At 50.2% G+C, this 15089-nt stretch overlaps 1 protein-coding gene across 2 annotated transcripts in view; it reads left to right on the top strand.

The window, feature by feature from the left end:
* ntf3 (neurotrophin 3) overlaps positions 1-2511 on the top strand; it is a 112251-nt gene extending 109740 nt beyond the window's left edge. For both annotated transcript variants that reach the window (XM_029748309.1, XM_029748310.1), the window contains exon 2: positions 113-2511. In XM_029748309.1, coding sequence (XP_029604169.1) covers positions 113-913 — 801 coding nt within the window. In that variant the 3' untranslated portion in view covers positions 914-2511. The remainder of the gene's footprint in view (positions 1-112) is intronic.
* Positions 2512-15089: the final 12578 nt, after the last annotated feature.

Here is a 15089-nt window from a genome sequence, read left to right on the forward strand (position 1 = left end):
AGCTGATAGTCTGTCTCCTCTACTCCACAGATCATACAGGTGAATCTAGTGGTGTAATTATTGATTATAGGTGATTATTAATAACTGATATTCTGTCTCCTCTACTCCACAGATCTTACAGGTGAATCTAGTGATGTCCATGTTGCTGTACGTGTTGTTCCTAGCGTACCTGTACGGTATCCAGGCAACGCACATGGAGCGCCAGCAGCCCCCGCCCACCCAGGACCCCGTCAACTCCCTCATCATCCAGCTGCTGCAGGCGGACCTGACCCGCAGCCGAGGGAGGCAGGCCCAGGACACCTCGCCACCGTTGGGCCCGCCCGCCGTCGACACCCTCCTGGACGACACTAAATTCCCGGAGAGGCGGAGCTCGCTGTACCAGCCAATGGCAGGCCTGTCGTCCGACCTGCTGCAGCAGCAGCAGAAACGTTACAACTCTCCCCGGGTCCTGCTGAGCGAGCGGGCGCCACTGCAGCCTCCTCCGCTCTACTCTATAGACGACTACGCGGGCATCTCTGACAGAACTAACAAGACCCGCAGGAAGAGATACGCGGAACACAAGAGTTACCGCGGGGAGTACTCCGTCTGCGACAGCCAATCGCAGTGGGTGACAGACAAGACGAACGCGGTGGACATCAGGGGTCGTCAGGTCACCGTCCTGGATCAGATAAAGACGGGAACCGCTGAAAGCAACTTTGTTAAGCAGTACTTCTACGAGACCAAGTGTCGGACTGCCAAACCTTTTAAGAGCGGCTGTCGCGGCATCGACGACAAACACTGGAACTCGCAGTGTAAAACGTCTCAGACTTACGTCAGAGCTCTGACACAGGACCGGACCTCTGTGGGCTGGCGCTGGATACGGATAGACACTTCCTGTGTCTGTGCGTTGTCACGGAAACACCGCAGGACGTAAACACACACACAACCTGACCAAAGACATTATGGGATATATTTCCTTATTGTGAAGGGGGGGGTGGGGCTGTACATATAAATTATTATTTAAGTTATGTGAAATGCATGTAGTTTCTACATGGCTATATATGATATATAAATATATTTGTTATTTATTGAAGTCATCATCAAAGGAAAATAAAAAAAATATATAAACCAAGAACTCCTAACATGCGGCTCCACAGCCCCGACACAGTCTAGTATGGAGAGACTCTACCATTGGGCTGGACAGTACAGTCTAGTATGGAGAGACTCTACCATTGAGCTGGACAGTACAGTCTAGTATGGAGAGACTCTACAGCCTAGTATGGAGAGACTCTACCATTGGGCTGGACAGTACAGCCTAGTATGGAGAGACTCTACAGCCTAGTATGGAGAGACTCTACCATTGGGCTGGACAGTACAGCCTAGTATGGAGAGACTCTACCATTGGGCTGGACAGTACAGCCTAGTATGGGGAGACTCTACAGCCTAGTATGGAGAGACTCTACCATTGGGCTGGACAGTACAGCCTAGTATGGAGAGACTCTACCATTGGGCTGGACAGTACAGTCTAGTGTGGAGAGACTCTACCATGGGGCTGGACAGTACAGCCTAGCATGGAGAGACTCTACCATTGGGCTGGACAGTACAGCCTAGTATGGAGAGACTCTACCATGGGGCTGGACAGTACAGCCTAGTATGGAGAGACTCTACCATTGGGCTGGACAGTACAGCCTAGCATGGAGAGACTCTACCATTGGGCTGGACAGTACAGCCTAGTATGGGGAGACTCTACAGCCTAGTATGGAGAGACTCTACCATTGGGCTGGACAGTACAGCCTAGTATGGAGAGACTCTACCATTGGGCTGGACAGTACAGCCTAGTATGGAGAGACTCTACCATTGGGCTGGACAGTACAGTCTAGTATGGAGAGACTCTACCATTGGGCTGGACAGCACAGTCTAGTATGGAGAGACTCTACCATGGAACAGGACAGTACAGCCTAGCATGGAGAGACTCTACCATTGGGCTGGACAGTACAGCCTAGTGTGGAGAGACTCTACCATGGGGCTGGACAGTACAGCCTAGCATGGAGTGACTCTACCATTGGGCTGGACAGTACAGCCTAGTATGGAGAGACTCTACCATTGGGCTGGACAGCACAGTCTAGTATGGAGAGACTCTACCATGGAGCTGGACAGTACAGCCTAGCATGGAGAGACTCTACCATTGGGCTGGACAGTACAGCCTAGTATGGAGAGACTCTACCATGGGGCTGGACAGTACAGCCTAATATGGAGAGACGACGTGCCTTGTTGATATACCCAGGGCAGCAAATGAAAAAGAGGATATGACATCACTAGGGGATATGACATCACTAGGTGTGGAGTACAGGATCTCCACTGTCATCCAGCTCATTCTATGACATCACCCGCTCTGACTGTTTGAAAACAGAAATCTGGTCCAGATGTTATTGTGGACTAAATATGTACTGTCTGGATGTATGGACTAACCACGTACCTGTACTGGTATTAAACAGAGGCCCTGAATTATGACTGATGAGCTGGTATACAACAGACCAGACTGGTTTGGGTTTTTCATAATGTAGTAACTCATAGTTTTGCTGTATCATCCAGGATCAATACATGAGGTTTGATATGGTGCTTTTGTACCAAACACATGGGTGGCCTCTGACCTGGAAGAGCTGGTGGCTGTAGGGAGGCTGGGCAGTATGTATGGAGCAGGTCTGGTGGCCTCTGGCCTGGAAGAGCTGGTGGCTGTAGGGAGGCTGGGCAGTATGGAGCAGGTCTGGTGGCCTCTGACCTGGAAGAGCTGGTGGCTGTAGGGAGGCTGGGCAGTATGTATGGGGCAGGTCTGGTGGCCTCTGGCCTGGAAGAGCTGGTGGCTGTAGGGAGGCTGGGCAGTATGTATGGAGCAGGTCTGGTGGCCTCTGACCTGGAAGAGCTGTGGCTGTAGGGAGGCTGGGCAGTATGTATGGAGCAGGTCTGGTGGCCTCTGACCTGGAAGAGCTGGTGGCTGTAGGGAGGCTGGGCAGTATGTATGGAGCAGGTCTGTCTGGCCTCATTAGGTCATGTTCCACTAATGTTATCAGGACCAAAGCTTCTAAGGCCCTCCTCTCCCTGTTAATCAGGTCCTGTCTGACCGTCTCCAATCTCTAACTCTAAACCCACCTCCACTCTCTAAGCCTGAAGCCACCTCCACTCTCTAAGCCTAAAGCCTCCTCCACTCTCTAAGCCTGAAGCCACCTCCACTCTCTAAGCCTAAAGCCTCCTCCACTCTCTAAGCCTGAAGCCACCTCCACTCTCTAAGTCTGAAGCCACCTCCGCTCTGATAGAGCCTGGTAGAACCTCAGAACCTGGTAGAACCTCAGAACCTGGTAGAACCTCAGAACCTGGTAGAACCTGGTAGAACCTCAGAACCTGGTAGAACCTCAGAACCTGGTAGAGCCTGGTAGAACCTCAGAACCTGGTAGAATCTAATAGAACCCGAGTGAACCCAGTAGAACCCGATAGAGCTCTGTGATGTCGAGAGAGCCAGCAGCAGGTAGGTCGTCCCATAGAAAGTGTAGTGGTTCAGTGAGTGTTGAGAGAGCAAGCAGCAGGTAGGTCGTCCCATAGAAAGTGTAGTGGTTCAGTGAGTGTTGAGAGAGCAAGCAGCAGGTAGGTCGTCCCATAGAAAGTGTAGTGGTTCAGTGAGTGTTGAGGTGTTGAGGCAGGTTAGCAGGTATCAGGCCCACATCAGACCGTACCATAGCTAACGACGTGGCCTAAGGAGATGTTCGTGTGTGCAGAGCTAGGATTGAAACCCCCTAAGCTACCCTGGAAGATGCTTTACTACAGGACAAACCCAGCCTCAGATCACTCTCTGTTGGGTGGGCTTTTACCTAAATCATGCATCGATGTTATTTGGAAGTCTGCAGGACAGAGTTGTGTGTCGCATAAGACGTCAGACTTCCTGTCGGCTACTAAGTCTGAGAGCAATGCCAGAGAGCTATTCATAAGACTTCCAGGTCAGAGGTTAAAGGTTAGATGGTCAGTTGGTTCAGGCTCAGACACTCAATCTGACACCTGTCTATCAAACTAACAACCCAGACCCCTAGCCCTACCTCACCCTGTCCACTAGCCCTACCTCACCCTGTCCCCTAGCCCTACCTCACCCTGTACCCTAGCCCTACCTCACTAGCCCTACCTCACCCTGTCCCCTAGCCCTACCTCACCCTGTACCCTAGCCCTACCTCACTAGCCCTACCTCACCCTGTCCCCTAGCCCTACCTCACCCTGTACCCTAGCCCTACCTCACTAGCCCTACCTCACCCTGTCCCCTAACTCTACCTCACCCTGTCCCCTAGCCCTACCTCACTAGCCCTACCTCACCCTGACCCCTAGCCCTACCTCACCCTGTACCCTAGCCCTACCTCACTAACCCTACCTCACCCAGACACCTAGCCCTACCTCACTAGCCCTACCTCACCCTGTCCCCTAGCCCTACCTCACTAGCCCTACCTCACCCTGTCCCCTACCTCACTAACCCTACCTCACTAGCCCTACCTCACCCTGACCCCTAGCCCTACCTCACCCAGACCCCTAGCCCTACCTCACTAACCCTACCTCACTAGCCCTACCTCACCCTGTCCCCTAGCCCTACCTCACCCTGACCCCTAGCCCTACCTCACCCTGACCCCTAGCCCTACCTCACTAACCCTACCTCACCCTGACCCCTAGCCCTACCTCACCCTGACCCCTAGCCCTACCTCACTAACCCTACCTCACCCTGACCCCTAGCCCTACCTCACTATCCCTACCTCACCCAGACCCCTAGCCCTACCTCACTAGCCCTACCTCACCCAGACCCCTAGCCCTACCTCCCTAGCCCTACCTCACCCTGTCCCCTAGCCCTACCTCACCCTGACCACTAGCCCTACCTCACTAACCCTACCTCACTAGCCCTACCTCACCCTGACCCCTAGCCCTACCTCAGGGTCAGAGAACACTGAGAAGACCTGTCAACCTCAATGTATTGGGAGGAACATCCACACAACCATCTCCTAACATCCACACAACCATCTCCTAACATTCATACAACCATCTCCTAACATCCACACAACCATCTCCTAACATCCATACAACCATCACAGAACATCCATACAACCATCACAGAACATCCACACAACCATCACAGAACATCCACACAACCATCACAGAACATTCATATAACCAACACAGAACATTCATACAACCATCTCCTAACATTCATACAGCCATCACAGAACATCCATACAACCATCACAGAACATTCATACAACCATCACAGAACATTCATACAACCATCTCCTAACATTCATACAACCATCTCCTAACATTCATACAGCCATCACAGAACATCCATACAACCATCACAGAACATTCATACAACCATCACAGAACATTCATACAACCATCTCCTAACATTCATACAACCATCTCCTAACATTCCCACAACCATCACAGAACATCCACACAACCATCACATATCATCCACACAACCATCTCCTAACATTCATACAACCATCACAGAACATTATTTACTTTACATTTTTACCCCAATTTCTCGAGGCGACGGACTCGGGGCGACGGACTCGAGGCGACGGACTCGAGGCGACGGACTCGAGGCGACGGACTCGAGGCGACGGACTCGAGGCAACGGTCGAGAGCCGCGCGTCCTCCGAAACACAACCAAGCTGCACTGCTTCTTGCCACAACGCCCCACGTAACCCGGAAGCCGCACCAATGTGTCGGAGGAGACACAGTAACCCTGGCGACCGGGTCAGCGTGCACTATGCCCCCGGCCCGCCCCCGGCCCGCCACAGGAGTTGCTAGAGCACGATGGGACAAGGACATCCCTGCCGGCCAAACCCTCCCCTAACCGGGACGACGCTGGGCCAATGGTGCGGCGTCTCATGGGTCTCCCGGTCGCTGCCGGCTGCGACAGAGCCTGGAATCGAACCAGGATCTGTAGTGGCACAGCTTAGGCCACTGCACCACTCGGGAGGCCCCTCAGAACATCCATACAACCATCACAGAACATCCATACAACCATCACAGAACATCCATACAACCATCACAGAACATTCATACAACCATCACAGAACATTCATACAAATTCCATCCCACAGCCACGTAGAGAGAGCTAAACCAGAGCAACTCAGGCAGCTAAACCAGAGCAACTCGGGCAGCTAAACCAGAGCAACTCGGGCAGCTCAACCAGAGCAACTCGGGCAGCTCAACCAGAGCAACTCGGGCAGCTCAACCAGAGCAACTCGGGCAGCTCAACCAGAGCAACTCGGGCAGCTCAACCAGAGCAACTCGGGCAGCTCAACCAGAGCAACTCGGGCAGCTCAACCAGAGCAACTCGGGCAGCTCAACCAGAGCAACTCAGGCAGCTAAACCAGAGCAACTCAGGCAGCTCAACCAGAGCAACTCAGGCAGCTCAACCAGAGCAACTCAGGCAGCTAAACCAGAGCAACTCAGGCAGCTCAACCAGAGCAACTCAGGCAGCTAAACCAGAGCAACTCTGGCAGCTAAACCAGAGCAACTCAGGCAGCTAAACCAGAGCAACTCTGGCAGCTAAACCAGAGCAACTCAGGCAGCTAAACCAGAGCAACTCTGGCAGCTAAACCAGAGCAACTCTGGCAGCTAAACCAGAGCAACTCAGGCAGCTCAACCAGAGTTAACTAAGTTACTAAAGATGTGATGCAGGGAGGGGGATTGACAGGCGTACAGAGTAAGGAATGAGAGTTTAAACCAGAGGTTATATTTAATAAGAAGGAGTTTCATAGATTTCATAGACCCCCCTACACCACCCACACCATTACAGAGAGGAGTTCTCCCCCTACACCACCCACACCATTACAGAGAGGAGTTCTCCCCCTACACCACCCACACCATTACAGAGAGGAGTTCTCCCCCTACACCACCCACACCATTACAGAGAGGAGTTCTCCCACTTTATTACACACTAATACACACCAATACACTTTAATACACACTCATACACACCAATACACTTTAATACACACCAATACACGTTAATACACACTCATATACAGCAATACACTTTAATACACACTAATACACACAATACACTTTAATACACATTAATACACACCAATACACTTTAATACACACTCATACACACCAATACACGTTAATACACACTCATACACACCAATACACGTTAATACACACTCATACACATCAATACACTTTATTACACACTCATACACACCAATACACTTTAATACCCACCAATACCCCTGGACAGGTCTGAAACTGTACCCAGACACACAGAGGATCTCCTACATGCAGTGTTGACGCTGCAGTAGATACTAGAACCCAATGGATATTCTGTCATATTGGTTTCTATTGGTTAGGAGGACATTGAAGTGCCCTGCTGTTACCATAGTAACTCAATGCCAGTCTGGCTGCTTCTTAACCACTTGGTGTTTAAAGCCACATTCAACCTCCAGTTCTGAATCTAATGCGTTTCCTGGAAAAGGAAGGTTGTTAACTTCTTCTTTTAGAGTTCCCAGCTATTTAATGAGGAGAATGTGCCAAACACAGCACATTTAAGGACAGCTAAAGGATACCCTCCCCCCCAGCCCCATCCAGGCAGTAGGACCCCCCCCCCCAGCCCCATCCAGGCTGTAGGACCCCCCCCAGCCCCATCCAGGCTGTAGGACCCCCCCCCCCCTCCCCCAGCCCCATCCAGGCTGTAGGACCCCCCCCCCCCCCCAGCCCCATCCAGGCTTTAGGACCCCCCCCCCCAGCCAGGCTGTAGGACCCCCCCCAGCCCCATCCAGGCTGTAGGACCCCCCCCCAGCCCCATCCAGGCTGTAGGACCCCCCCCCCATCCAGGCAGTAGGACCCCCCCCCCAGCCCCATCCAGGCTGTAGGACCCCCCCCTCAGCCCCATCCAGGCTGTAGGACCCCCCCCTCAGCCCCATCCAGGCTGTAGGACCCCCCCCCCAGCCCCATCCAGGCTGTAGGACTCCCCCCCAGCCCCATCCAGGCTGTAGGACCCCCCCCCCCAGCCCCATCCAGGCTGTAGGACCCCCCCCCCCCAGCCCCATCCAGGCTGTAGGACCCCCCCCCCCCCAGCCCATCCAGGCTGTAGGACCCCCCCCCCCCAGCCCCATCCAGGCTGTAGGACCCCCCCCAGCCCCATCCAGGCTGTAGGACCCCCCCCCAGCCCCATCCAGGCTGTAGGACCCCCCCCAGCCCCATCCAGGCTGTAGGACCCCCCCCCAGCCCCATCCAGGCTGTAGGACCCCCCCCCAGCCCCATCCAGGCTGTAGGACCCCCCCCCAGCCCCATCCAGGCTGTAGGACCCCCCCCCCAGCCCCATCCAGGCTGTAGGACCCCCCCAGCCCCATCCAGGCTGTAGGACCCCCCCCCAGCCCCATCCAGGCTGTAGGACCCACCCCCCAGCCCCATCCAGGCTGTAGGACCCCCCGGCCCCAGACAAAACATGAGTTTTAGTGAAGAGTCTATTGGATGGTACTTGTTCTGTTAGCGACCTGTTAGATGGCTGGTGTAAACTGTCTGTACTGTGTTCTGAACTATCTGAATGGTCTGTACTGTGTTCTGAACGGTCTGTACTGTGTTCTGAACGGTCTGTACTGTGTTCTGAACGGTCTGTACTGTGTTCTGAACGGTCTGTACTGTGTTCTGAACGGTCTGTACTGTCTGTACTGTGTTCTGAACGGTCTGTACTGTCTGTACTGTGTTCTGAACGGTCTGTACTGTCTGTACTGTCTGTATTGTGTTCTGAACGGTCTGTACTGTGTTCTGAACGGTCTGTACTGTGTTCTGAACGTCTGTACTGTCTGTACTGTGTTCTGAACGGTCTGTACCGTCTGTACTGTGTTCTGAACGGTCTGTACTGTGTTCTGAACGGTCTGTACTGTCTGTACTGTGCTCTGAACGGTCTGTACTGTCTGTACTGTCTGTACTGTGTTCTGAACGGTCTGTACTGTGTTCTGAACGGTCTGTACTGTGTTCTGAAAGGTCTGTACTGTGTTCTGAACGGTCTGTACTGTCTGTACTGAACGGTCTGTACTGTCTGTACTGTGTTCTGAACGGTCTGTACTGTCTGTACTGTGTTCTGAACGGTCTGTACTGTCTGTACTGTCTGTACTGTGTTCTGAACGGTCTGTACTGTGTTCTGAACGGTCTGTACTGTGTTCTGAACGGTCTGTACTGTGTTCTGAACGGTCTGTACTGTGTTCTGAACGGTCTGTACTGTCTGTACGGTCTGTACTGTGTTCTGAACGGTCTGTACTGTGTTCTGAACGGTCTGTACTGTGTTCTGAACGGTCTGTACTGTGTTCTGAACTGTCTCTCCGTTACGCTGTGTGTCTGTATGATGTTTAGTTGATTGGGTAAATCTCCGGTCCTGTCCTGACCTCCAGCCTGCTCCATCACAGTACAGCCTTCTGTTAAACACGCTGAGAACTGACCCCAGAGCAGCGCTTAAAGACTCTGTCCTCTGTCCTCTATTCATCTGACTCTACTGAGAACTGATCCCAGAGCAGCGCTTAAAGACTGGGTCCTCTGTCCTCTATTCATCTGACTCTACTGAGAACTGACCCCAGAGCAGCGCTTAAAGACTCTGTCCTCTAATTCTGACTCTACTGAGAACTGATCCCAGAGCAGCGCTTAAAGACTGGGTCCTCTGTCCTCTATTCATCTGACTCTACTGAGAACTGACCCCAGAGCAGCGCTTAAAGACTCTGTCCTCTAATCATCTGACTCTACTGAGAACTGACCCCAGAGCAGCGCTTACAGAAGCTATCCCCTTTGACTCTACCCTCTCCAACAGATCAGGACTCACGGCCCATCTGTCTGTCTGTCCGTCCGTCCGTCTGTGTGGTGAAACATGAATAAACATATGACTATGTTTTCTATAACTCAGTCTCTGTGTGTGTTATTACTGAGTTACAACATTTACATTTACGTCATTTAGCAGACGCTCTTATCCAGAGCGACTTACAAATTGGTGCATTCACCTTATGATATCCAGTGGAACAACCACTTTACAATAGTACATCTATATCTTTTAGGGGGGGGGGGTTAGAAGGATTACTTTATCCTATCCCAGGTATTCCTTAAAGAGGTGGGTTTTCAGGTGTCTCCGGAAGGTGGTGATTGACTCCGCTGTCCTGGCGTCGTGAGGGAGCTTGTTCCACCATTGGGGTGCCAGAGCAGCGAACAGTTTTGACTGGGCTGAGCGGGAACTGTGCTTCCGCAGAGGTAGGGGGGCGAGCAGGCCAGAGGTGGATGAACGCAGTGCCCTTGTTTGGGTGTAGGGCCTGATCAGAGCCTGAAGGTACGGAGGTGCCGTTCCCCTCTCAGCTCCGTAGGCAAGCACCATGGTCTTGTAGCGGATGCGAGCTTCAACTGGAAGCCAGTGGAGTGTGCGGAGGAGCGGGGTGACGTGAGAGAACTTGGGAAGGTTGAACACCAGACGGGCTGCGGCGTTCTGGATGAGTTGTAGGGGTTTAATGGCGCAGGCAGGGAGCCCAGCCAACAGCGAGTTGCAGTAATCCAGACGGGAGATGACAAGTGCCTGGATTAGGACCTGCGCCGCTTCCTGTGTGAGGCAGGGCCGTACTCTGCGAATGTTGTAGAGCATGAACCTACAGGATCGGGTCACCGCCTTGATGTTAGTGGAGAACGACAGGGTGTTGTCCAGGGTCACGCCAAGGCTCTTAGCACTCTGGGAGGAGGACACAAGGGAGTTGTCAACCGTGATGGCGAGATCATGGAACGGGCAGTCCTTCCCCGGGAGGAAGAGCAACTCCGTCTTGCCGAGGTTCAGCTTGAGGTGGTGATCCGTCATCTACACTGATATGTCTGCCAGACATGCAGAGATGCGATTCGCCACCTGGTTATCAGAAGGGGGAAAGGAGAAGATTCATTGTGTGTCGTCTACGTAGCAATGATAGGAGAGACCATGTGAGGATATGACAGAGCCAAGTGACTTGGTGTATAGCGAGAATAGGAGAGGGCCTAGAACTGAGCCCTGGGGGACACCAGTGGTGAGAGCACGTGGTGCGGAGACGGATTCTCGCCATGCCACCTGGTAGGAGCGACCTGTCAGGTAGGACGCAATCCAAGAGTGCCGGAGATGCCCAACTCGGAGAGGGTGGAGAGGAGGATCTGATGGTTCACAGTATCAAAGGCAGCAGATAGGTCTAGAAGGATGAGAGCAGAGGAGAGTTAGCTTTAGCAGTGCGGAGAGCTTCCGTGACACAGAGAAGAGCAGTCTCAGTTGAGTGACCAGTCTTGAAACCTGACTGATTTGGATCAAGAAGATCATTCTGAGAGAGATAGCAGGAGAGCTGGCCAAGGACGGCACGTTCAAGAGTTTTGGAGAGAAAAGAAAGAAGGGATACTGGTCTGTAGTTGTTGACATCGGAGGGATCGAGTGTAGGTTTTTTCAGAAGGGGTGCAACTCTCGCTCTCTTGAAGACGGAAGGGACGTAGCCAGCGGTCAAGGATGAGTTGATGAGCGAGGTGAGGTAAGGGAGAAGGTCTCCGGAAATGGTCTGGAGAAGAGAGGAGGGGATAGGGTCAAGTGGGCAGGTTGTTGGGCGGCCGGCTGTCACAAGACGCGAGATTTCATCTGGAGAGAGGGGGGAGAAAGAGGTCAAAGCACAGGGTAGGGCAATGTGAGCAGGACCAGCGGTGTCGTTTGAGTTAACAAACGAGGATCGGATGTCATCAACCTTCTTTTCAAAATGGTTGACGAAGTCATCCGCAGAGAGGGAGGGGGGGAGGGGGAGGAGGATTCAGGAGGGAGGAGAAGGTGGCAAAGAGCTTCCTAGGGTTAGAGGCAGATGCTTGGAATTTAGAGTGGTAGAAAGTGGCTTTAGCAGCAGAAACAGAGGAGGAAAATGTGGAGAGGAGGGAGTGAAAAGATGCCAGGTCCGCAGGGAGGCTAGTTTTCCTCCATTTCCGCCCGGCTGCCCGGAGCCCTGTTCTGTGGGTCTGTGACTGTCCAGCAGTAGGTTCCAATGACAGAGACAGAAAGAGGCAGGGAAAAGGAGAGAGAGAGAGAGAGGGAGAGAGAGAGAGAGAGAGAGAGAGAGAGAGAGAGAGGGAGGGAGAGAGGAGGGAGGGAGAGAGAGAGTGAGGGAGGGAGGAAGGGAGAGAGAGGGAGGGAGAGAGGGAGGAAGGGAGAGAGAGAAAGAGAGAGAGGGAGGGAGAGAGAGAGGGAGAGAGGGAGAGAGGAAGGGAAAATGAGAGAGGGGAGGGAGAGGGGGAGGGAGAGAGAGGGAGAGAGAGAGAGAGAGAGAGAGAAAGAGAGAGTGATTGAGAGTGAAAGAGAGAGAGTGATTGAGAGAGGGAGAGAGAGAGGGCGGGAGAGAGGGAGGGAGAGAGCGAGAGAGAAAGAGAGTGAGTGAGAGAGGTAGGGAGAGAGGGAGGAAGGGAGAGAGAGGGAGAGAGAAAGAGAGAGGTGGTGAGAGGAGGGAGAGAGAAAGAGAGAGGTGGTGAGAGGAGGGAGAGAGAAAGAGAAAGAGAGAGGTGGTGAGAGGAGGGAGAGAGAAAGAGAGAGGGAGATAGAGTTGAAGTGGGAAGTTTACATACACCTCAGCCAAATACATTTGGACTCAGTTTTTCACAATTCCTGACATTTAATCCAAGTAAAAATTCGCTATCTTAGGTCAGTTAGGATCACCACTTTATTTTAATAATGTGACATGTCAGAATAATAGTAGAGAGAATGATTTATTTCAGCTTTTATTTCTTTCATCACATTCCCAGTGGGTCAGAAGTTTACATAAACTCAATTAGTATTTGGTCTTCAAAGAGAAAGGAGGACCAAGGCATCTTCATATAACTGATTAAAATGCCTTTATTAGTATGTCGTGTTCAATAGAAACAATGTTTTTAAAAAACCGACGCGTTTCGGCTGCATGGCCTTCGTCCGGGAGAGTAAATCAGCCGAGGTTAGTTTAACAGGGGAGATGTGACCTTTACTGCAGAGAGGAGAGAGATAGGAGGGACAGACAGGAAAGAGAGAAGGGACAGGACTGCATTACCCATCACCAGTCCCAGTCCAGCCTGACCCAGCCCAAATCCTCAGCATGTTTACCTAACCCAGCCACATCCCCTCTTACCTAGACCTATACCCCAGGCTCTCTCCCCAGCTCCAGTCCAGCCCAGCGGAACGAGGTCAGAGATTTGTACAAACATCGCTCCAGGATACAGTCCTGCTGAGTTGGGAATTGGGCTCCCCCTGTCAATCCTCGGCTCCCCCCCTGCCTGCCGCCCAGAACCCCCCCCATCCCTGCCCACAGCAGGAACAGGAAGTCCAGCAGCAGTGAGCAACAACACAAGTTGGCTGTCTATAAATACCAGGAGTGTGAAGTCTTAGATTAAGTCCCAAATGGCATCCCATTCCCTATACAGTGCACTACTTTTGACCAGGGCCCACTAGGGAATAGGGTGCTTGTTTTGGGACACAGTCCCCTGTGTGCTCTGTATTTCCTGGAATAGCCGTGACAACAGTTAAAGAAGACATAAGCCTCTCAGAGAGTTAACCCTCATCCCTGTCAGGACTCCCTCCTGACAACAGGCTGTGGCCAGTCACTCCAGGTCAACTGGCCTCCAGCACAGAGCCCCCACACTGCAGCTACAGACTGGTGGTATACACAATAACACCTAACTATGGTCAGATCTGTTAACAGCAGTGAATAGGTGGAATAACTAGCTAGTAGAATATTATAATGGTGGTATAACTAGTAGAATATTATAATGGTGGTATAACTAGTAGAATATTATAATGGTGGTATAACTAGCTAGTAGAATATTATAATGGTGGTATAACTAGTAGAATATTATAATGGGTGGTATAACTAGCTAGTAGAATATTATAATGGGTGGTATAACTAGTAGAATATTACAATGGGTGGAATAACTAGCTAGTAGAATATTATAATGGTGGTATAACTAGTAGAATATTAAACTGGGTGGTATAACTAGCTAGTAGAATATTATAATGGTGGTATAACTAGTAGAATATTATAATGGGTGATATAACTAGCTAGTAGAATATTATAATGGGTGATATAACTAGTAGAATATTATAATGGTGGTATAACTAGTAGAATATTATAATGGTGGTATAACTAGCTAGTAGAATATTATAATGGTGGTATAACTAGCTAGTAGAATATTATAATGGGTGGTATAACTAGCTAGTAGAATATTATAATGGGTGGTATAACTAGCTAGTAGAATATTATAATGGTGGTATAACTAGCTAGTAGAATATTATAATGGGTGGTATAACTAGCTAGTAGAATATTATAATGGTGGTATAACTAGCTAGTATAATATTATAATGGATGGTATAACTAGCTAGTAGAATATTATAATGGTGGTATAACTAGCTAGTAGAATATTATAATGGTGGTATAACTAGATAGTAGAATATTATAATGGTGGTATAACTAGCTAGTAGAATATTATAATGGGTGGTATAACTAGCTAGTAGAATATTATAATTGGTGGTATAACTAGCTAGTAGAATATTATAATGGTGGTATAACTAGCTAGTAGAATAGTATAATGGTGGTATAACTAGCTAGTAGAATATTATAATGGTGGTATAACTAGTAGAATATTATAATGGGTGGTATAACTAGCTAGTAGAATATTATAATGGTGGTATAACTAGCTAGTAGAATATTATAATGGTGGTATAACTAGTAGAATATTATAATGGTGGTATAGCTAGTAGAATATTATAATGGGTGATATAACTAGCTAGTAGAATATTATAATGGTGGTATAACTAGTAGAATATTATAATGGGTGATATAACTAGCTAGTAGAATATTATAATGGGTGATATAACTAGTAGAATATTATAATGGGTGGTATAACTAGCTAGTACAATATTATAATGGGTGGTATAACTAGCTAGTAGAATATTATAATGGTGGTATAACTAGCTAGTAGAATATTATAATGGGTGGTATAACTAGCTAGTAGAATATTATAATGGTGGTATAACTAGCTAGTATATATTAAATAGGAATGGTGGTATACTAGCTAGTAAGAATATTAAATGGTGGTAACTAACT

Source organism: Salmo trutta, unplaced genomic scaffold (assembly GCF_901001165.1).
Source record: "Salmo trutta unplaced genomic scaffold, fSalTru1.1, whole genome shotgun sequence".
NCBI lineage: Eukaryota > Metazoa > Chordata > Actinopteri > Salmoniformes > Salmonidae > Salmo > Salmo trutta.